The 21,838-nt window shown below is 36.4% G+C and overlaps 2 protein-coding genes across 5 annotated transcripts in view; both read right to left on the bottom strand.

Annotated features, from left to right (window-relative positions):
• Nucleotides 1–27: 27 nt before the first annotated feature.
• atp5pf (ATP synthase peripheral stalk subunit F6) lies at nucleotides 28–3,851 on the bottom strand. The gene is made up of 4 exons (XM_079420576.1): nucleotides 3,795–3,851; nucleotides 1,576–1,748; nucleotides 1,371–1,495; nucleotides 28–432 (listed from the first exon to the last, which is right to left on the bottom strand). The coding sequence occupies exons 2-4, from the start codon at nucleotides 1,743–1,745 to the stop codon at nucleotides 401–403; spliced, it is 327 nt and encodes a 108-aa protein (XP_079276702.1). The 5' UTR covers nucleotides 1,746–1,748; nucleotides 3,795–3,851; the 3' UTR covers nucleotides 28–400.
• A 3,350-nt stretch (nucleotides 3,852–7,201) lies between these two features.
• appa (amyloid beta (A4) precursor protein a) overlaps nucleotides 7,202–21,838 on the bottom strand; it is a 34,637-nt gene continuing 20,000 nt past the window's right edge. For 2 of the 4 annotated variants that reach the window (XM_079422265.1, XM_079422267.1), the window contains 10 exons: nucleotides 17,431–17,564; nucleotides 17,035–17,109; nucleotides 16,784–16,942; nucleotides 15,696–15,824; nucleotides 14,368–14,467; nucleotides 12,233–12,421; nucleotides 11,468–11,521; nucleotides 11,015–11,097; nucleotides 9,514–9,660; nucleotides 7,202–9,402 (listed from right to left, as the gene is read on the bottom strand). In XM_079422265.1, coding sequence (XP_079278391.1) covers nucleotides 9,301–9,402; nucleotides 9,514–9,660; nucleotides 11,015–11,097; nucleotides 11,468–11,521; nucleotides 12,233–12,421; nucleotides 14,368–14,467; nucleotides 15,696–15,824; nucleotides 16,784–16,942; nucleotides 17,035–17,109; nucleotides 17,431–17,564 — 1,172 coding nt within the window. In that variant the 3' untranslated portion in view covers nucleotides 7,202–9,300. The remainder of the gene's footprint in view (nucleotides 9,403–9,513; nucleotides 9,661–11,014; nucleotides 11,098–11,467; nucleotides 11,522–12,232; nucleotides 12,422–14,367; nucleotides 14,468–15,695; nucleotides 15,825–16,783; nucleotides 16,943–17,034; nucleotides 17,110–17,430; nucleotides 17,565–21,838) is intronic. The other 2 variants (XM_079422266.1, XM_079422268.1) reach the window with 1 other exon arrangement.

Here is a 21,838-nt window from a genome sequence, read left to right as displayed (position 1 = left end):
CGTTGCCATTTTACGTATTGCATTGCAATTTTGCATATTACATTTCAAATAGAATTTTGCTACACATATGCTTCCATACTTTGGGTTTGAAACAACATGAAGGCATGAATCATTTCTGTGAACTAACCCACTGATAGATGCGGTTTATTATTAGATCATGTTCACTAATTTAGTAAAGCAATGATAATAAGGTCTTATTGAACGGTGTTACTGAAACAATGACCAGAATGTTTATATCTTATTGGAAAAGCAGAACAAGAAACATGAACATTCAGGAACGTGATGTTTTCAGAAGCTCAGGCTGTAAATGAACTGCAGAATCACTGATGTTTCAACCAAAGACTGTTTATTAAATACGGAGCTCATATTTCCAGCGCAGTGACGGACGGACAGACGGTGTTCATTTGGTCGTCACCTCCTCTAGTTTGGGTTCTGTGGAAACATGACCAACATACAGATCAGTCATTAAACAACTAGTTAACCCACCCAAACTAACCCAAAGGATCAGCTTCAGCTCCTTTTATGCATCCAGATCATTGTGTAGTTTGACCAGAAGCATAAAACATGAACCTCATATCTTACAGAAGCACTGACCTAAAAAATGATGTGTGGTTTAATAATCTGTTCCTGTAGTTCAGAAGAAAATCATCCTGCTTTAAACCAATTATTTCATGATTAAGGCTTTGATTTCAACCACTGTGTGAATTCATGCTTTCCTTATTAAATATTTTATTAAATCTAAATATTCATTTGTTTGTACATACATTTAGCTACTTGTTAGGGTGTGTATACACACATACATATATATAATTCAAGTTTATTTGTATCGCTTTTTATGATACAAATATGTATGCATGCATATTATACAACATATTAACTATTTATATTTAAAAATGCAACAATACTAATATTAATAGCTTTAGTATCATTGATGTACTGTTATAGTTTCTATTAATATTTTGAATCGGTTTTGTTTTTCATAAGTTTTTTTTTTTTAATATATTACTAAATTTGTATTTATTAGTTTTATTTGATTTAGTTTGTTATTTTTTGTGTAAAATTATACATTTTTATTTCTGTTTGTTATTTTGATAATTTAGTACATTAATTAAACTAAATGAAAATGAGAAATTATGTTTTGGCAAGTTTTTACATGTTATTTCAATAATGAAATGTCAAGTCAAAATTTATTTATAAAGAACTTAAAAAAAAACCAAAGTGCTATATGCTTCCAAAAGATCTAAATAAAATACAATAATAGAAAACAAAGCCATGTTACCTACAATAACTAAACACATGACTTTATAATATTGTAAGTTTATGAGTGTGAGAGCTTCAAACCCTCATCATCATCATCATCTCAAGCTCACCTGGGAATTTGAACTGAGGGAACATGGTGAGGTCTCCTCCTCCGAATAAGCGCTGGAGTTTGGTCATCTCCTCCGTCAGGTTCTTCTGATACGCCGGACCGGCTTCAACCACACCACCCGCGGCCCTGCGACACAAACAGAGAAAGCCAGTGTAGACCACTGAAAGCACAGCACGAGTCTGAATCGGTCTGACGGCGGCACACACTTGCTCTTGGTGTTGTACTCGCGGATCTTGTCCAGGAAGAGCTTCTGCACGGGATCCAGGTCTTTGGCTTTGTTGAAGACCACGGCGGACAGACCGATGTTCCTGCGCAGCGTCACGCTGACGGCCGAACGCAGCAGAGACGACACACGCCAGAGCCGATGAAGAGCCATGATCTATACAAACACACACACACACACAGATGAAGAGCCATGATCTATACACATGCACACAGATGAAGAGCCATGATCTATAGACGCGCACAGATGAAGAGCCATGATCTATACACGCGCACAGATGAAGAGCCATGATCTATAGACGCACACAGATGAAGAGCCATGATCTATACACGCACACAGATGAAGAGCCATGATCTATAGACGCGCACAGATGAAGAGCCATGATCTATACACGCACACAGATGAAGAGCCATGATCTATAGACGCACACAGATGAAGAGCCATGATCTATACACGCACACAGATGAAGAGCCATGATCTATACACGCACACAGATGAAGAGCCATGATCTATAGACGCGCACAGATGAAGAGCCATGATCTATACAAGCACACAGATGAAGAGCCATGATCTATAGACGCGCACAGATGAAGAGCCATGATCTATAGACGCGCACAGATGAAGAGCCATGATCTATAGACGCACACAGATGAAGGGCCATGATCTATAGACGCACACAGATGAAGAGCCATGATCTATAGACGCGCACAGATGAAGAGCCATGATCTATAGACGCGCACAGATGAAGAGCCATGATCTATAGACGTGCACAGATGAAGAGCCATGATCTATAGACGTGCACAGATGAAGAGCCATGATCTATAGACGTGCACAGATGAAGAGCCATGATCTATACACGCACACAGATGAAGAGCCATGATCTATAGACGCGCACAGATGAAGAGCCATGATCTATAGACGCGCACAGATGAAGAGCCATGATCTATACACGCACACAGATGAAGAGCCATGATCTATACACGCACACAGATGAAGAGCCATGATCTATAGACGCGCACAGATGAAGAGCCATGATCTATACAAGCACACAGATGAAGAGCCATGATCTATAGACGCGCACAGATGAAGAGCCATGATCTATAGACGCGCACAGATGAAGAGCCATGATCTATAGACGCACACAGATGAAGAGCCATGATCTATAGACGCACACAGATGAAGAGCCATGATCTATAGACGCACACAGATGAAGAGCCATGATCTATAGACGTGCACAGATGAAGATCAGACAGAAACACAGCAAACCTCTCCAGAAGCAAAGGACTCTTTGGGTTTGACTGGACAAATTTGAAAAAATACCTTTATCTACATATTTATATACATCTCTCTCTCCGTGTGTGTGTGTGTGTGTGTGTGTGTGTGTGTGTGTATATATATATATATATATATATACACACACATACATACATATATAAACACTTTTTTTAACGCAACAATACTACTGCTAGTGTATGCGTGTGTGTATATATATAATATAAAATATTATTATTATTATTACATTAATAATATTATATAGCAATATTATTACATCAATTAACAAAACAAGATAAAATAAATATGTATGTGTGTGTGTGTGTGTGTATGTATATATATATATATATATATAAATAAAAAATACATTTAGGGACTTGTTTCTTGGCTCTATAAGGCATAACATTAAGAAAAATGCTAATTAGTGTTGATTTAGTATCACTGAGAGACTTTCACAGTTTTAATGAGACTTCATTTTTATATTTTCTGTTTTTACTTGCATTTTAGTTAAGGTTTTAGTCATTTATTATTATGTTTTAAAGCATAGATAGTTTTTATTTATTACTTGTTATTTTAGTACATAAAGAGTAAGAATACTTTGGCAAGCAGCTCAAATAAAATAAGCACAAGTTTCATTATATTTACGTTCGTTTTATTTCAAGCAATAAAAGTGTATGGTTTACTATAATAACTGTCTTTTATTAGCATGAAGCGCTATCAAACGAGAGTTTTGTTTATAATATGATCCCAGGACAAGGTCAAGCTGAGACCCGCGCACACGCTACAGAGTATTACCAGAGTATTACCAGAGTATTGTAGCACAACTCTGATGATGAGCCTCACGCAACACTAACCCGTTCACACACACATAAATAATAAACATATTTCCATTTTCATGCGAATCAAACACGATAAACAAACACCGCTAACCTTGTGTTTGACTCCCGAGCCACAGACACACAGCAGAACGACTGCTTCCGGAACACCGCGGGGGATTATGGGTATGACGAGCGGCGTCTTCCGTTTATTTTCTGCGAATTTTTGAAGGAAAAAACACACAAATAAAATAACATAGAGCTGTTCGTGTCTTTTTTTCTTGCAGTTAATAAAAATATTAATAATAATAATAATAATAATAATAAACTCTCCGCTGCTGCGAATATATTGATGAAATAAAACAGCTTCTTATCGAATAAAGTCAGGCAGTTTGTAATATTCAAGAATAGTTTAACTGAATATTTAATCATTTTTAATTGTAAGCATGTGATGGAAATGTTGAGGGATCATCATGGTTTGGACAGCATCTGTGTAGAAATAAATACTGAATAGAATTATGGTCAAAATATATTGTAATGATTGGATTGACGGCGCGTGACGTCACTGCTACGGACAAACACGGAAGGAATGATGTTTTCGAGGACACCTGTGGACAATGAACCATAATTGGATATCTTTAAAATGCGAGGAGGACTCGGTTGTCTGGGGCTGCTCTGTGAAAGAGACTGCTGGTTCTCAAAGGGATCCGTGGTTGGCTAGCACCACCGGCGTGAAGAATACCGGGGTCCCGATAGTGGAGGAGATGGAGGTAGATGGTGGAGGAGACGGAGGGAGACGGAGGAGGAGACGGAGGTAGATGGTGGAGGAGATGTAGGTAGATGGTGGAGGAGACGGAGGGAGACGGAGGAGGAGACGGAGGTAGACGGTGGAGGAGACGGAGGTAGATGGTGGAGGAGACGGAGGGAGACGGAGGAGGAGACGGAGGGAGACGGTGGAGGAGACGGAGGTAGATGGTGGAGGAGACGGAGGGAGACGGAGGAGGAGACGGAGGTAGACGGTGGAGGAGACGGAGGTAGATGGTGGAGGAGACGGAGGGAGACGGAGGAGGAGACGGAGGGAGACGGTGGAGGAGACGGAGGGAGACGGTGGAGGAGACGGAGGGAGACGGAGGAGGAGACGGAGGGAGACGGAGGAGGAGACGTAGGTAGACGGTGGAGGAGACGGAGGGAGACGGAGGAGGAGACGGAGGTAGATGGTGGAGGAGATGTAGGTAGATGGTGGAGGAGACGGAGGTAGATGGTGGAGGAGACGGAGGTAGATGGTGGAGGAGATGTAGGTAGATGGTGGAGGAGATGTAGGTAGATGGTGGAGGAGACGGAGGGAGACGGAGGAGGAGACAGAGGTAGATGGTGGAGATGTAGGTAGATGGTGGAGGAGATGTAGGTAGACGGAGGAGGAGACGGAGGTAGATGGTGGAGGAGATGTAGGTAGATGGTGGAGGAGACGGAGGGAGACGGAGGAGGAGACGGAGGTAGACGGTGGAGGAGACGGAGGGAGACGGAGGAGGAGACGTAGGTAGATGGTGGAGGAGATGTAGGTAGATGGTGGAGGAGACGGAGGGAGACGGAGGAGGAGACGGAGGTAGATGGTGGAGGAGATGGAGGAGGAGACGGAGGTAGACGGTGGAGGAGACGGAGGGAGACGGAGGAGGAGACGGAGGTAGATGGTGGAGGAGATGTAGGTAGATGGTGGAGGAGATGTAGGTAGACGGAGGAGGAGACGGAGGTAGACGGTGGAGGAGACGGAGGTAGACGGTGGAGGAGACGGAGGGAGACGGAGGAGGAGACGGAGGGAGACGGAGGAGGAGACGGAGGTAGATGGTGGAGGAGATGTAGGTAGATGGTGGAGGAGATGTAGGTAGATGGTGGAGGAGACGGAGGTAGATGGTGGAGGAGACGGAGGTAGATGAGAAGAGAGTGTAGGTGCACCTAGTGATAGAGATCTTCCTATCATTGCTGTGGAGGGGAAGGTTGAGTCCTCACAGTGACGGCAGGGGGTCGATTATTTTAATCATTCTATATGATTTATGTGTTGTTGTTGTTGTTGTTGAGCCGCTAGTGATCACTGTCCTCTTGAATGGTATGTGATTGCCTGTGCTGGTTATTTCACTTCGGGCATGTGATTGATGCTGGAGTTTCTAATTAAGTGTGCTTTGCATGAGATATCAATATTTATAGTTTGCTGTGAATCTGGAATGAGTATTTGGTTCTGTTTTAAATGTGTGTTCACGGTTTAATGAACTAATATGAGCAGTATATGTAATCAGGATATTTAAGTGAGACAATGCCATACGGCTGCTTTTGTTGCTAATAAAGAGTGTATTCTTGTGTAATTCTTGTGTTGGAGTGTTGTGTGCTCCTCCCGGACCAGACCGGGTCAGAATGAGAGCTGGTGGCAGCACAGGTGTTAATCTCGCCAGTGGCCCCTAGTGGTGTCTGAATTCATTACAATACCATCACTAAACACACTGAAATACCAAGATTATACTACAGCAATATGACATTTTAAATAAAAAGTAAAACCATTAACTAAGGATTCTGTTCAATTCTCAAGTTTGTGTTCACTGCTGTTCAGAAGTTTGGGATCAGAAAGATTTGAAAAGATTCTTCTGCTCATCAAGGCTGCATTTATTATTATTAATAAAAAATACAAAAAAAACAGTAAAATATTATTTCAATTTAAATCAGCTGTTTTCTATGTGAATATGTGTTAAACTGTAATGTATTTCTGTGATCTGCAGCTGTATTTTCAGCATCATTACTGCAGTCTTCAGTGTCACATGATCTTCAGAGAAATCATTCTAATATACTGATTTATTATCAATGTTAGAAACAGCTGTGATGCTTCATATTTTTTGGAACGTGATACTTTTTTTTCAGGATTCTTTGATTAATAAAAAGTTTTTATTTTTAAAAAAAAAGAAATGACGTTTACATTTAGACAGCAGACACTTTTATCCAAAGCAACTTACAAATAAAAGACAAATTAAAATACTTTTATTCAGGAGGGATTTATTAAATGGATAAAAAGTGATAGTAAAAGACTTATGTTGTTAGAAAAGATTTCTATTTTGAATAAATGCTGCTTTTTAACCTTTTATTCATCAAAGAAAAAAGTATCACGTTCAAAAAAAAAAAAAAAAAAATATTAAGCAACACAACTGTGTCTAACATTGATAATAAATCAGTATATTATTATGATTTCTGAAGATCATGTGACACTGAAGACTGGAGTAATGATGCTGAAAATACAGCTGCAGATCACAGAAATAAATTACAGATTAACACATATTCACATAGAAAACAATATTAGAAATTGCAATAATATTTCACAACATTACTGTTTTTTTCTGTATTTTTGATCAAATAAATACAACCTCGATGAGCAGAATAGACTCCCTTAAAAACATTAAAAATCTTACTGATCCTTAAATTTTGAACTGTAGTGTGTGTGTATATATTATATATATATATGTTACAAAAGAGCCACCAAAAACAAGTCTGTATGTACATTCAAAACTTTATTTATGGAATACAGTGTAGAAAGCGCAGTTTATTTCCAGTCAAAGCAAATGATACACAGAAAAATGTCACTGAAAGAACCTCATAATCATCCTCATCTTTATCTAACCACCTCAGATCTGATCAAACCACAGCAACACACGCTGAGAATTACCCAGGATTCATCACTGACCTGAACACATGAGGGAGATCCTGTAAACGATTGATTGACATTCATCAGACGGGGTGATTATTGATTATGAACCGTTTACAGCGATCGACTGTAAATCAAGTCATTTCAGATCCTGGAGGTCACACCAGTTTATAATCAGTCGTGAGACGCTTTCTAAAACTGACTACAACAAAAACACGTGTGTGTGAGTGACATACAGAAACACAGACGAGATGCTCAGTGCATCAAAACACACCAGCTCATATTTCACCTCAAAATCAAAAGAAAAAAATAAGAAATAATATTTTGCATGAACAAAACGAACAGCCATTCATTTTTTTTTTTGCATTGCCACATTATTTGCATGTAAATTAAACACATTTAACCACAAATATGCATTACTGTAATGCAGCAATGAATGGAAATCATTTTTAAAAATGATAGCTCAGCATTAACATTCAATACAATCATGATAAATACTTACAACTGCACAATTTAAGTACATTTTCCTGCATTACAGTAATAGCAAAAAATAATGATGCAATGCAAAAAACATTTTCTTTTGATTTTGCAGCGAGACGAAGCTGTTTTTTTCTCTCAGATCACTGCATCAGTTTCTGCAGCTCCGGAGTGAAAACTGAGACTGCTGCTGCTGCGTAACACGAGAGATGACTTTCTACATCTGCAGACAAAGAGTGATCTAAGAACACAAAGCTGACTGGATAGAAGCATACAAACAGACAGAGAATGACCCAAAAACCCACCCGCCCGCCCCCGAACACCCGCTTAAAAAACACATACAACCACGAGTCCAATGGAGAATCAAATTAAATATAAAGGAGGAAATAAATCTCTGAAATGCATAGGACGAAAACTTTAAAGACAGTAAATGTACATCAACAGGATCTCAGCCAGATTTAAAAAATAACCAGATATTGAAATCAAAAGCATTTAATTGAGTTTAAGTTCTATTAGAAGCAGAAGCCAATTGAGTCATTTTTTGTGCAACTCAAATCACATTTTCACAAGATACTGTTTAATCCTGCTAAAACGAGAAAAGACCAAGATCCAAACAGCAGAAGAGTTTTCCCATCATTTTTTCTATCATGCACTACATAGTTACAACTAGCCTTTCTTTTGCATTACTTAAATATTGACAACTAAAATTTTTTTTTGGCAAATTTCTTTTTACAATTATTACTTTTTTTGGGGGGGGGGGGGGGCAATCAAACATTTTGAATATCTCATTCAGAAGGACATCGATCAGCAGAATAATCTCTGATGGGTTTAATGCGTCACCAAACACAGCACAGCTGCAGTCAGTGTGTGATGAAGAGGAAGAGAGGAGACGTGTGTGTGACGGGATAAAGTCTCGGACGTTCATCCTCAGATATCCCAGTGTTTCACTCGGTTAGTAGTGCGAGAGCAGACGGTGCAGCGACACAAACCCAACTCACTCTGTTCGTAACGGAAGAATACGCTCAGTTAACAGGTCAGATTCAGACAGTTTAGGGAATGATGAGATCAATCTGGAGTGAATTCAGAACTGTGCATTGAATTTGATGTGAATCAACTTCATATGTTCAATTTAAACTGAATTGAACTTGAAACTGACCCAAACAGCATTAAACTCATGTTCATGCTTGTCCAGCCCAGTTTTACAATCTGCAGTGAATTTAAAACTAAATCTGAATTATATGTTCAATCTAAACTGAGCATTCAGATTGAAACGGCATCTTCAACAACTTGAAACTGAGCGAGTTCATATTCGTCTAGCCAATGGGAAGTCATGTTTGATTGACAGTTATGTGAAGTGGCCAATAGGAAGTGAGATGTTAATGAGCGGTGAGTTTGGGCTGGTGTCTCCTTCACCGTCTGCAGATGAGGAGGAGGAGGAGAAACAGGGAGGAAGAGGAGCGTTACACCATCAGTTAGGCATCTGTTCGAAGTACTTATAGGTGGGGTTTTCATAGCCGTTCTGCTGCATCTTAGACAGGTGACGTTCCTCCGGGGTCACAGCAGCATCCACCTGAGAGACAAATGATTCGGATTTCAAATGAATCACTATTTCGACTCATTTGATTCATATTCATCATGTCATGGGTTGAATTAGCGAACACACACGTGTGCACCGACTGACCTCAATGATTCCGTGGTGGATGGATGTGTACCGCTTCTTCCTCAGCATCACCAGGGTGATGACGATGATGGTTGCTATGACAACACCTCCGACCATTAGGCCAATAATAGCTCCCTTATTGGAGCTCACGTCCTCGGCGAAGAAAACCTGAACAGCAGAAACAAAAGACAAACATGAGATTACAGTCACACGGGCTGAACTCTCATCAGAGACGTGCTGCCATGACGACTGCATCATAAAATACTAAAAATGCATTTGTTGATGAATATGATGCAGGATGACTGACTGCGAAATTAAGCCTATTAGATGCAAATTCAAGATACGAGGCAAAAATTAAGATATTTAGATCATATGATATCATTTAGCAATATCACACCAGCAAGAGTGTTGCTTTTCCTCAATATCTACACCATTGCAAATGTGATACTGATTTTACACAACAGTTCATATTATGGTACATTTTAAACACAATATTGCCAATTTGGCTCAACTTCGCAAATAACAGTAGTTCCAATCAAAGTCACAGCTGAACTGTTGAGCCTCTGATCGACACACAGAAGTCATCTGCTACTGAACGAATCCACATTTTTAAATGAATCAAGTGAGTCAATGATTCAAAATAATGCAAAAACTTCAATGATTCATTCACTTGCTTTGTTTTGGAATGAATCGGCAGTTTGAACAAATTGAGTGAGTTAATAATTCAGTGATTCATTCATTCACTTGCTTCATTTTGGAATGACATTTACATTTATTCATTTAGCTGACGCTTTTATCCAAAGCGACTTACAATTGCTATATATGTCAGAGGTCGCACGCCTCTGGAGCAACTAGGGGTTAAGTGTCTTGCTCAGGGACACATTGGTGTCTCACAGTGGATTCGAACCCGGGTCTCTCACACCAAAGGCATGTGTCTTATCCACTGCGCCATCACCACCCCCACGGTGGTGCTGGAATGAACCAGCAGTTTGAATAAATCTAGTGAGTCAATGATTCAGTGATTCATTCATTCACTTGCTTCGAATCTGAATGAATCAGCTGTTTGAAGAAATCGAGAGAGTCAATGATTTACTGATTCATTCATTCACAAAGCTGTTTGAACAAATCAAGTGAGTCAATGATTCAGTGATTCATTCATTCTATTGCTTCGTTTTTGAATGAATCAGCTGTTTGAACAAATCGGTTGAGTGAGTCAATGATTCAGTGATTCATTCATTCACTTGCTTCGTTTCTGAATGAATCAGCTGTTTGAACAAATCAGTTGAGTGAGTAATTCAATGACTCGCTCATTAAGACAGTGAGTTGATGCCACCTACTGGTGGCTATAGTTTCATATCGATCATTTCATTTTTTTAACCATTGCATATTCAGTTTTTTGGTAGCCTTAAAAGTTATTATAATAAAGGCTATGATAATTCAAAACATATCTTAAAAAATCGACTTTTTTGTAATGTTTAGATATCCTGGTAGAACATATTTCAGGCCTAATATGTAAATGTACCAGTTTCTGGTGGTAAACTTCACTGTGTCTCTCTTCAGCTTCCATGCGCAGCTCAGGAACATCGTCAGGCTTCAGTCCAGACACTGAACGACAAACAGAAATGATATTAAATACTGGAAATACAGTTGGTTTTGAAACGTTTTCAACTCATGCAGGCTGTTTACATGCACTTCTGTTTCAGCTCTACATTCTGACTATGATTTTTACATGTTTTTGCTGGGATCATCATTAGATTTAATAATAATTATTAGACTACTTCACACAAACTTTTAACTGGGACACTTTCAAGGTGACCATCAAAGGTGCAAAAAAATTATGTTATTTAAATTTATGTTAATTTATTTTTTAAATATGTCTATATTTTATTATTTTTATTTCAGTTTTAGTTTGTTTTAGTACAAATTAAACTAAATAAAAAATGATTTAAAAAAATATATATTTTAATTACAGTACCTGGTCGGGTCGGCAGGCCTCGGTCCGGGACGGGTCGCGCATCCACCGGCTCAACTGCAGAGAGACACGAGACACAAGCGACCGATTCACTTCATATTCACATCACAACTAGATTTCACACTGAACAAAAATGTTGGTTAACTTGATCTGACTGACAAGCAGAAAGGCTTCTGATTGGCTAATAAAACAAACAACAACTGCAACATTCACAAACAAACAGGAAAAAGTTACATGATTGTTATTGTTATCTGAAACTAAAAATGTGTATATATATATATATATAGAGAGAGAGAGAGAGAGAGTGCTGTAGTGTGTAGCATGTTGTTGAATTGCAGCAGGTCTGTGTTCCTGATGCCGGATGTCAGATCTGCTTCCATATGGCACTCGCTGCGCTGACCTGGCTCACACACACTCATGAGGCAGCCAGGGTGTGTGTGTGTGTGTGTGTGTATAAGTTTATAAGGTTCATGAAGACACAAATGTGTATAATGACATGTGTATTACAACGTGAACATGGTTTATGAGGTTTGAACTTCCAGTGTTCCCCATAAACCGAATGGCTTAAAAACATACTAAAATGTGTTTGTGTGTGTGTGAGAGTGTGTTTGTGTGTGTGATAGTGCGTGTGTGTGTGTGTGTGTGTGTGTGTGTGTGTGTGTGAGAGTGTTAGTGTGTGTGATAGTGTGTGTGTGTGTGTGTGTGTGTGTGTGTGTGAGAGAGTGTGTGTGTGTGTGTGTGTGTGTGTGAGAGTGTGTGTGTGTGTACCCTGGTTCTGTGTGTTGGGCTGGTTGAAGCTCTCTGGGTGGATGAAGCCCTGTGTGTCTTCGGAGGGCAGCAGGTCGAGGCTGGCGGTGCTGTCAGGCATCAGGGCGTCGTTACCGTAGCTCACCCTCACGTCGCTCTGCAGGTTCGCTAACTGAGCCGACATCTCCTGCTGCTCGTGCTGCAACAGCTCTGACACACACAGACAGAACACAACAGATCGAGTCATTGATTCAGTAATTTATTCATGCATGTGTCTGAATGAATCAGCTGTTTCATATTGATAATTTAGTTTTTTTTTTTACCATTTCATATTCAGTTTTTGGGTAGCCTCAAGAGTCTGTGTAATAAAGTCTATGATGAATCAAAACATTTCTTTATAAAGCTACTTTAATGTTTAGATTAGATATTGTGGTTGAACACATCAGAAAACAGCAATACCAGTGATTACTGTGTTATTATAAGCATCGAAACATGACAATGAAAACTTTTCTTAAATTTTTATTTTTCATATATGAACTTGAGTTTTAAGTTTTCTTGTTATTATAATATTTACACTGTTATTGTTATTTATATTACATATAAAATAATTAATAACTACTATTATTATTATTTATAATTATATTATATTCTTATAAGAATTCTCATTAGATTTTTGACATTTTACTGTATTACAATAAAAGACTACTAAATCATGATACAGTAAATGCAGTACAATAAACGCTTAAGTGATGCACAAATAATTTATATTTGTTCAGTAATTTAGAGGGAAGTGTCTTTGTCAAAAAAGAAAATATATTTATTGTACTTTTATATATAATTATTACTCAATTGAAAAACATATGCATTATTTTTGTATTGAATATAATTTTTTATTTTTAAATTTTATTTTAATTTTATATAGATTTATATATATATATATATATATATATATATATATATATATATTATATATATATATATATATATATATGTCTAACTAGTTTTTAATAATTTCTATTTCAGTTTTAGTTTGAATCATTTTAGCAAAAATGTTGCCATGGGAACTAGCTGAAATTAAAAAAAAAATGTTTTATATACTTTTTTTGATAGTTATTTTATTATATCGTGGCCAGAAAACACTGCGGTGAGCAAATCAGAGAGAAGAAATGGCAGAAAAGAGATGATGATGATACATCAGGATTACAGAGGAAACGACCCGCTGATCAGAGCTTTAATTACACACACGCTTAACGACAGACGAGCTGCTGCTGAACGCAGGAATGAAGCCAGAGAGAGAGAGAGAGTACAGATGGTGCAGTGACGCACGGCACACAAATAAAGCAGCAGTAGGTGATCAGGCCGACAGCACTCCATCACACACAGATGACTTCATGCACATCACTTCAGCAAAACTTCAACAATCAGTGTGTCGTCACGGACACTGATGCAGCTCCAGACAGAAAATAAACAAGTGCTCACACACGCTCAGAGCAGTGTTATTTACTACCGCTAGTAGATACTACTGGTATTAACAGTTTTTAATAACATTTTGAATTATTTTTTATCATTTTTAAGTTTGTCATTTTTTATTTTTATTATTAGTATTTTTAAAAGTCTATAATTTTTATTTCAGTTTTAGCTTTAGATATTCTGAACCTTCAAGTAAAACTAAATGAAAATGAGCAATGCTGCTAAAGTAATTCAGAATAAAAATAATTCAGCATGCTTCATGTTTGTTACAGTTTTAGTAATTTGGCTGTTTTTGTCATTAGTTTAAAAAAAAAAATCATTTTTATTTAAATTTGAGGTATTTTAGTACTTTAAATAAAAAAATAAGTTTTTATATATTGTATTTTATTTTATTTCAGTTAACATTTATTTATTTTAATTAATATTTTTTATAGCATGAATATACATATTCATTTGTTTGATTTACTCATTTGTTTCTTTTTACTTAATTACTTTCTTTCGTAAATTGTGGCCATGAATTATCAAGTAATTCTTAATTTGTGGCCACAATATTATTTATATATATATTTTTTCCCACGTCATGTGCGAGGCTCCGTAACAGTAACAGAATGTATTTTTTTTTAATCTTTAGATTTAGTTAATAATCCTGGTTCAGCAGGTGTCTTTATTCATCCTCACAAACTCACCGACTTGGTCCTGAATGTCTTCAGTGACTCCGGGCACCTTGTAGAGCAGCCCAAGAGACTGATTCATCCGCTCCTCGATCACATGCAGATGGGTCAGCACCTGAGGTCAGAGGTCACAGGTCAAAGGTCAGGAGGGTCACTGAGCCTCAGTCCCAAAGATTGCTCATCTTCACGGGCTTCATGTAAAACCTGCTGAACTAGCTTGTTGTCTGTGTCCTAGAAAGGGAGCTGCCTACTAAGGCAACATCCTCATGAAATGGAACATGTGACTGATGTCCACAAGCCATTGCAATAGAGTTTGAGAATTAGCTGAATACTTTATAATACAAGAGTTTGTAATAGTGTGGTTAATAAAATAAAATAATAAAACAAAACAACTATATCCTTCAAATAATTCAACAAAACTCAATAAATAAAAAATAACCTGCCGGCCAAAATGACAGAAAACATCTAGAAACAGTAGAGCTCCTGATGTACAAATTAAATATATATGAGAGACCATATTAAACATTTACATCAAATACTGTATTCAACCCTCAGATCAGGGCTATTACAGTGAACTAAAACTAAAACCACACACAAAAAACAAAAAAACTAAAACAAATATAAATATATAAATATTTTTTACTGAAATAAAGTGAAATAAAACAAAGGTTTATCAAATAAAGGTATTATATTTCAGCAAGTTACCCAGGCAATATTTCTCATGATGTACTAAAATAACTAAAACTAAAATTAAATTAAAATAACATTAAAAAAACAACACAAATTATAAAATGACAAAAGCATATGACAAACTTTAACTAAACTTAAAATGAAAACAAAATATAAAAATATGAACTAATTCAAAATATAAATAAAAACTATAGTTATTCAATCTCACTGAAAAAAAAAAAAATATATATAATAAAACATTTTTGACTTGTATTTTGATTAGTGCTCTCAAACGATTAATTGCATCCAAAATAAAGGTTTTTGTTTACATAATATATGTGTGTACTGTGTATATATAAATACAAACATGCATGTATATATTTAAAAAAATGGGTTATGTTTATATATTAAATATATTTATTTATAATATAAATTATATGCATGTAAATATAGACATGTAAATATTTTCAAAATATATACTGTATGTGCGTGTATTTATATACACATAATAAATATACACAGTACACTCATATATATTATGTAAACAAAACTTTTATTTTGGATGCGATTAATCACGATCGCTTGTCAGCACTAATTTAGATTTATATTGGCTTTAAGTGTAATGGGAATGAATTATTGTGAATGAAGTGATGATCAGCGACTCGGTCTCGTACCTGAGGCCGGATCTGCGCTGCTTTCTTGGGGTCGACCATGCGCACGTGTTCGAAGTGTTTGAGTGTGTGCTGTCGGTCCTTCTGCTCGGCGCGGACGTACTTCTTCAGCAGACTGAACACGTGCTGCGGCTAAACAGAGACGAGACGAAGATCACAGATCAGCAGTGCATGATGGGAAGCTTCTCTGTGTCCACAAAACCAGTCATAAGCGTCAATCTGTTTGAAATTGAAATTTATACATTGTCTGAAAGCTGAATAATTAAGCTTTGTTATAATAGGACAATATTTGGCTGAGATACAAATATTTGAAAATCTGGAAACTGAGGGTGCAAAAAAAATCTAAATAAAATATTGATACAATATAGTTAATATAACTATAAAATATTTTAAATAGGACAGTCAAAACTTAGATAAGTATTAAACCAGTAAATCTGCAAATATTGTCTTAAAGTGCTCCTATTATGGATTTTTGAAGATGATCTTTCATGCAGTGTGTAAGTGAATGAAAACATCCTGCAAAGTTTTAAATCTGAAAGTGCACCGTGTATAAAGTTATTGTCTCTCAAAAGAAAGAGTCGACTCTGAATCATTAAAACGAATCGTTTTTAAAATGAATCATGTTGAAATATTAGCATATTCCCCGCCCACTTGTTGGACTGAATGAAAATGCAAATTCATTCTTTGCCACTAGGTGGCTTTTGGAGCGGTTTCCCCGGTAACGCTGTAAACAAAGTAACACTACACACTGCTTTAAATGAAATCGACCAATCACCGCTGATTAGCATCACGCAGAGGAGGGGTTTGGAAAAATGAATCGTTTGGGAGTCGTAAGGTAAAAATAAATGCATATAAGACAATGAAAGTGTTTTTTGACCGTGCATGCATGTCAACCTGTTGTTGGAGACTCCCAAAACCAAAAGATGAACCTTTCAAAACTCATAATAGGGGCACTTTAAATATAGTCTGATGATGCAAATTGTAATTTGTGGCCCTTCGCATTTTATGTAGTGTGAATATGGCCTGCTTGGCCTCTGAACTTGATCTAGACTGTAGTTGTGATATGTGTGTGTGTGTGTGTGTGTGTGTACCCGGGGTGGATCGGCCTGCAAGGCAGACAGATAGCTCTCCAGAGCGAGGCGTCTTCGGTCGTTTAGCAGCGCCTCCACCCGTGCCATGTGTGTCTCCACCAGCTGCTGCCGCTCGCTGGCCGCCTCCTGCTCCAGAGCCTCCACCTTCTCCTGGAAGTGCTGCGGGAGAAACGCAGCACAGTCAAGCAAAGCCTCATGCAAAATGACAGAGTATTCCAGGAAGGAAGTCCTGGCTAAGGACACAAACTGACCTGGATCACGGCCTTCTTGTCGTTGCGCGGTAAACTCTTCGCCTGTCTCTCGGCCTCTTCCCATTCCCTCATCACCTACAGAACATGAAAATCACATAATAATGACCACTCCATCCTCCATCAGCTATTAAACATCATATTTCTGTACAAACATCTCATTCACATGCAGTAAAAAGTTTGGGAATGCTACGATTTTTAATGTTACTAAAACAAGTCTCTTCTGCTCACCATGGATGCATTTATTCGATCAAAAATACAGTACAAATATGTGTTAAAATGTAATTAACTGTGATTTCAAAGCTGTATTTTCAGCATCATTACTCCAGTCTTCAGTGTCTTTACTGTCACTTTTGATCAATTTAACGCACCCTTGATGAGTAAAAGTATTAATTTCACCTGAGACATGCGCTCGCGGTGTTTGGCCTCCAGACTCTCTTTGGCCTTCACAAAGTGTGTGTGTTCGTTCTCGTCGGCCGGCGTCTCCAGATATCGGTCCACAGCGTCCGGAGGACTGGAGGAGGGAGTCGGCACTGCGGATCGGAGAAGAGCTTTTATTACAGCACAGGAGGAGAGCAGATGATTTCACATGCTATACAGAGGCCAACATCTTCCAGCTGAACAGCTTATTCATGTCTAATCTGTAATGAATGATGAGAAAATGTGACCCTGGACCACAAAACCAGTCATAAGAGCCAATGCCTTGAAAGCTGAATAAATAATCTTCCCATTGATGTATGGTTTGTTATGACAGGACAATATTTGTCTGAGATACAACTATCTGAAAATCTGGAATCTGAGGGTGCAAAAAAATCTAAATATTGAGAAAATCTCCTTTAAAGTTGTTCAAATGAAGTTCTTAGCAATGCATATTACTAATCAAAAATGAAGTTTTGATATATTTACGGTAGGAAATGTACTAAATATCTTCATGGAACATGATCTTAATATCCTAATGATTTTTGTCATAAAAGAGAAATGTATAATTTTGATCCATACAATGTATTGTTGGCTATTGCTACAAATATCACAGTCATCTTCTCACTGCCAGGATCATTTTGTGCCAGATGATTGTGTTTTGAGCTCCAGCAGCATGAGGATGTACATGATAATCTCCGGATGACGTCTGTTTAGCTATTTTAGTAACACTGAGATACTATTATTATAGTTTCGTTCATTTTTAATATTTTATAAAATAATAATATTAATTAAATGATTTATTTATTCATTTTAATTGTTTAGTTTTTGTCATTTTTTAAATATGTCGTTTTTATTCATTTTTTATATCCGTTTTAGTTATTTTAGTTAAATTAAATGAAAATGTAATACATTAAAATTTAATTTAATGAATTAAATAAAAATAAAATAATAATATGATAAAAAAATAATAAATAAAGTTATTTCAAAATAAAAAAGTTAAAGTTTTTTTAATATTTTAATTCAAAAATATTTTAGTTTTGGTTAACTATAATAACTCCTGACCCTACACTGTAAATCAAAATACTATTGTACATTTATATTTATTTACTTATCAAATGCTTTTATCGAATGTGATTTACAAATTAGGAATAAAAGCAATTCATCCTAAATCCTAAATTGTAAATGATTCATATCTTAAAGCAGTAATAGAAACCAACTGTAATGACCCTGAAAAGCTTGACAAGAAGAGTTTTCTGTCCCTTGTTGATGCAGAACGTTATCAAAGGACCTGATTGAAACCACTTAATATGAATTAAAGTCTAATCAGCAGCTGGAAGGAACATTAGACCGATAAAATCATGTAGAGAGAAGCGAGGAAGATCATTAATATAAAGATCAGCAGAAGCACGGCATTAATGATTTTATGCATGCAAATGAAACACACACACACACACACACACACACACACCTCAGGCTCTTAAAAACACCATGAATTAGTTGAAGAATCTGAGTTACAGGAGAGTAATTGAGGAGAAAGATGCGAGTGAATCGGCAGAGAAAGAATGAAACGCCGGTGAGAAACACAGCAGATCAGATCAGATCAGACTGAAGGAGAAAAATACATTCAGTTTACTCTTCCTCATCCCCTTCAACCCCGTACGACTTTATCCCCTCAGTGGAACACAAAAGCAGACGTTTAGCAGGATGTTCACGCTGCTCTTAACAAGATCCAACATCAACAAATAAGCACCAAATTCGGCAAACTTTTACATAAATAATATACTTCAGTTTTTATACTCCTTTAAACTGCAGTTATTAAATTCAATACTGTAGCTGAACTTTAAAGTGCTTTTTACTCAAGTACATCTTCATACATAATTTAATAATTACGTCTATTGCTTGAAATATGGTTAAAGTACTGCTGAATGCACTGGCAAGCATTTATGGTAAAATAAATAATACTTTAATGCCATTTCTATTGAAACGTATACATAATGTCTTCAAATATATTAATAATTACACATTTCTAATGATGAAGTTGCAGTTTAGTTGATTTAAAATATTAATTTTAAATGTAATATCAAATAACATACTACAGTTAAAATTCTAATCAAGTACTTGTGCTTAAGTATGTTATGTTATAATAAGTGCATTAATTTCCGTCTCACAATTCAGATTTTGCTTCTAAAATTGCAAGTTTATATCTAACAATTATGACTTTTTTCCTCAGTCTTTTTTTATTCTGTGTTGGAAATAAGTCATGAAAGTGTCTCTCTGTAAGTACACTTAAGTGGTCTTTTATTTCATTAATATTATTATCTTAAAAACAGATTTGAAGTACACTACAAGTGCACGTTTAATATGATTCATCGCACTGTTTTTTCAGAGGAGAAGTTGCATAATATCAGAAGATCATGCGATTCATATGAATTAGGGCTGAAATGGTACATGTATTTGTACTGAACGCATGTGTACTCAACAAATACAGCATTGTTTTACTGCTAGTTTAACACATCTCATGCCTCATGTAATCAGCTTGTAAACAAAGCCTCAGGCAAGTCATCAGTGTCCACAGCTCGTTATTTTCTAGAGAGATGAAGTCTAGAGTATAAAATATTAGACTATATACTCATTGTATTATACTTTACCTGTTAGTGATGTCTTAATTATTTAATGCACGCTTAAATCTGTTATGATACAAGTTATGACAGCCACTGTGCAAATTATTATATTTCAACAACAAACACATTTTATCATTTAGAAGTTAATTTAAACTTTACTATGTGCAATTTACAAGTTTGCATGCATTTGTTTTTTAGCTGAGTGTTGATTATTATATTTAAAAATATAGAGTAATTTAATTTAAGCTTGGGCTCTGTTGTTCATTGTAACTTTATATTTATGTAGTTTAGAGCATACGCTGAGGAAGATTTTTATCCCTGAGAACATTTGAACCATAAATTAATTTATTTAAAGTAAAAGCAATTTGTTCAGTAAACCACTGTTTAATAATAATAATAATAATAAAATGAATGTTTAGTTTGTTCCCCTGCTGCATGCTTGTGTGCCGTTACACCTCTAACATGAATGATTGTTATGCTTTAATGGTGAGTTTGGCATCTTTAGGGCCCTATGAAATTAATTTTTTTCCCAAATTCCATATTATTTTCTTTTTAATTCTGTTTTAATTTTTCTTGACTCAATTTTTAATGGTTAAATTAAATTTTATTAATGAAAAGCATGTCTACTTAATTAAAATCATGAAACTTATTTAATAAATTGATGTTGAATTGTATGTTTAACAAAAATGACATGTTTAGGGCCCTATGAAATGTTACATTTTTTCAAATTTTTCCTTATTCTTAATAATAGCCTTATAATTTTTCTTTAGAAATTTAGTGTTCAATCAAATTAAGGCATACTACATTAATTTAATTAATGAAAATTAAACATTTCATTTTTTGGCAAACAAAGGGGATTTACTATTAAAACATAAAATAAATATTGTGTAATTTTTCCTTAAAAATAAAGCTGTAATAATTTTAGTAGTAGTAGTATTACATGCATTATAGTAATGTATTTCTTGCACAATGTCTTCAAGTTAACCCGAACTTTTATTTTGACGGCTTGCCGTGCATAGCTTTACATTTCTGTGTACATATGTTACTGTTAGTTTTACTCAAATGAAACGTTAAAATGCTCATGGAGTGACTCTCAGAGCAGTTCTGGAGATGTTGTTCATGTATTTATGTCTTCATTTAGAGAGGCTGATGCTAAAATCACATGAGCATCACACACTTCAGCACGTGTGTAGTAAACAAAACCGCTCATCTGCGTCATTCATTAACACACGCAGAACATACAGGATTCATATTTAAATAGTATTTTTGCAGCTTAATATTTACAGATACTAGTCCATATCGTGATTTGATTCAGGTATAATGACCTACTTTTGATTCCTGAAATCAATGAAAATCCTGCTAAGCTTGTCTTCTGTGTTTCGCTGGAGGAAGTGACTCTTGCAGTACGTTATGGGTCTGGAGGTCATGAGGAGCAAGTCAGTGAGCACTGATCGGTGTTAGTGGCTCACGCTGTCTAGGATGATAAATCGATGCAGAATCGATTCGTGGATGGATTCGGAGATCTTCCAAATGCATCGTGATACTCTCTGGAATGGATTCTGAGCTCTGCTCTAGTTTTATCCACACACTCATGTAATCTCAGCTCGGCTCAGAATGCTTTTATGACGTCAGATTAATGTGAACACAGACCACTGTGAACACTCTTGTAATTCACTTCAACCTTTTTGAATCTTATGAATGATTATTTTAGGTTCAAGTGCGTGTAAACAAGCAGAGTAGGCTGTTTCTGAAGCATGCAGCGCCAC

The sequence above is a fragment of the Barbus barbus genome, assembly GCF_936440315.1.
Source record: "Barbus barbus genome assembly, chromosome: 7".
Lineage (NCBI taxonomy): Eukaryota > Metazoa > Chordata > Actinopteri > Cypriniformes > Cyprinidae > Barbus > Barbus barbus.
This window is presented reverse-complemented; position numbering and strand designations above follow the sequence as displayed.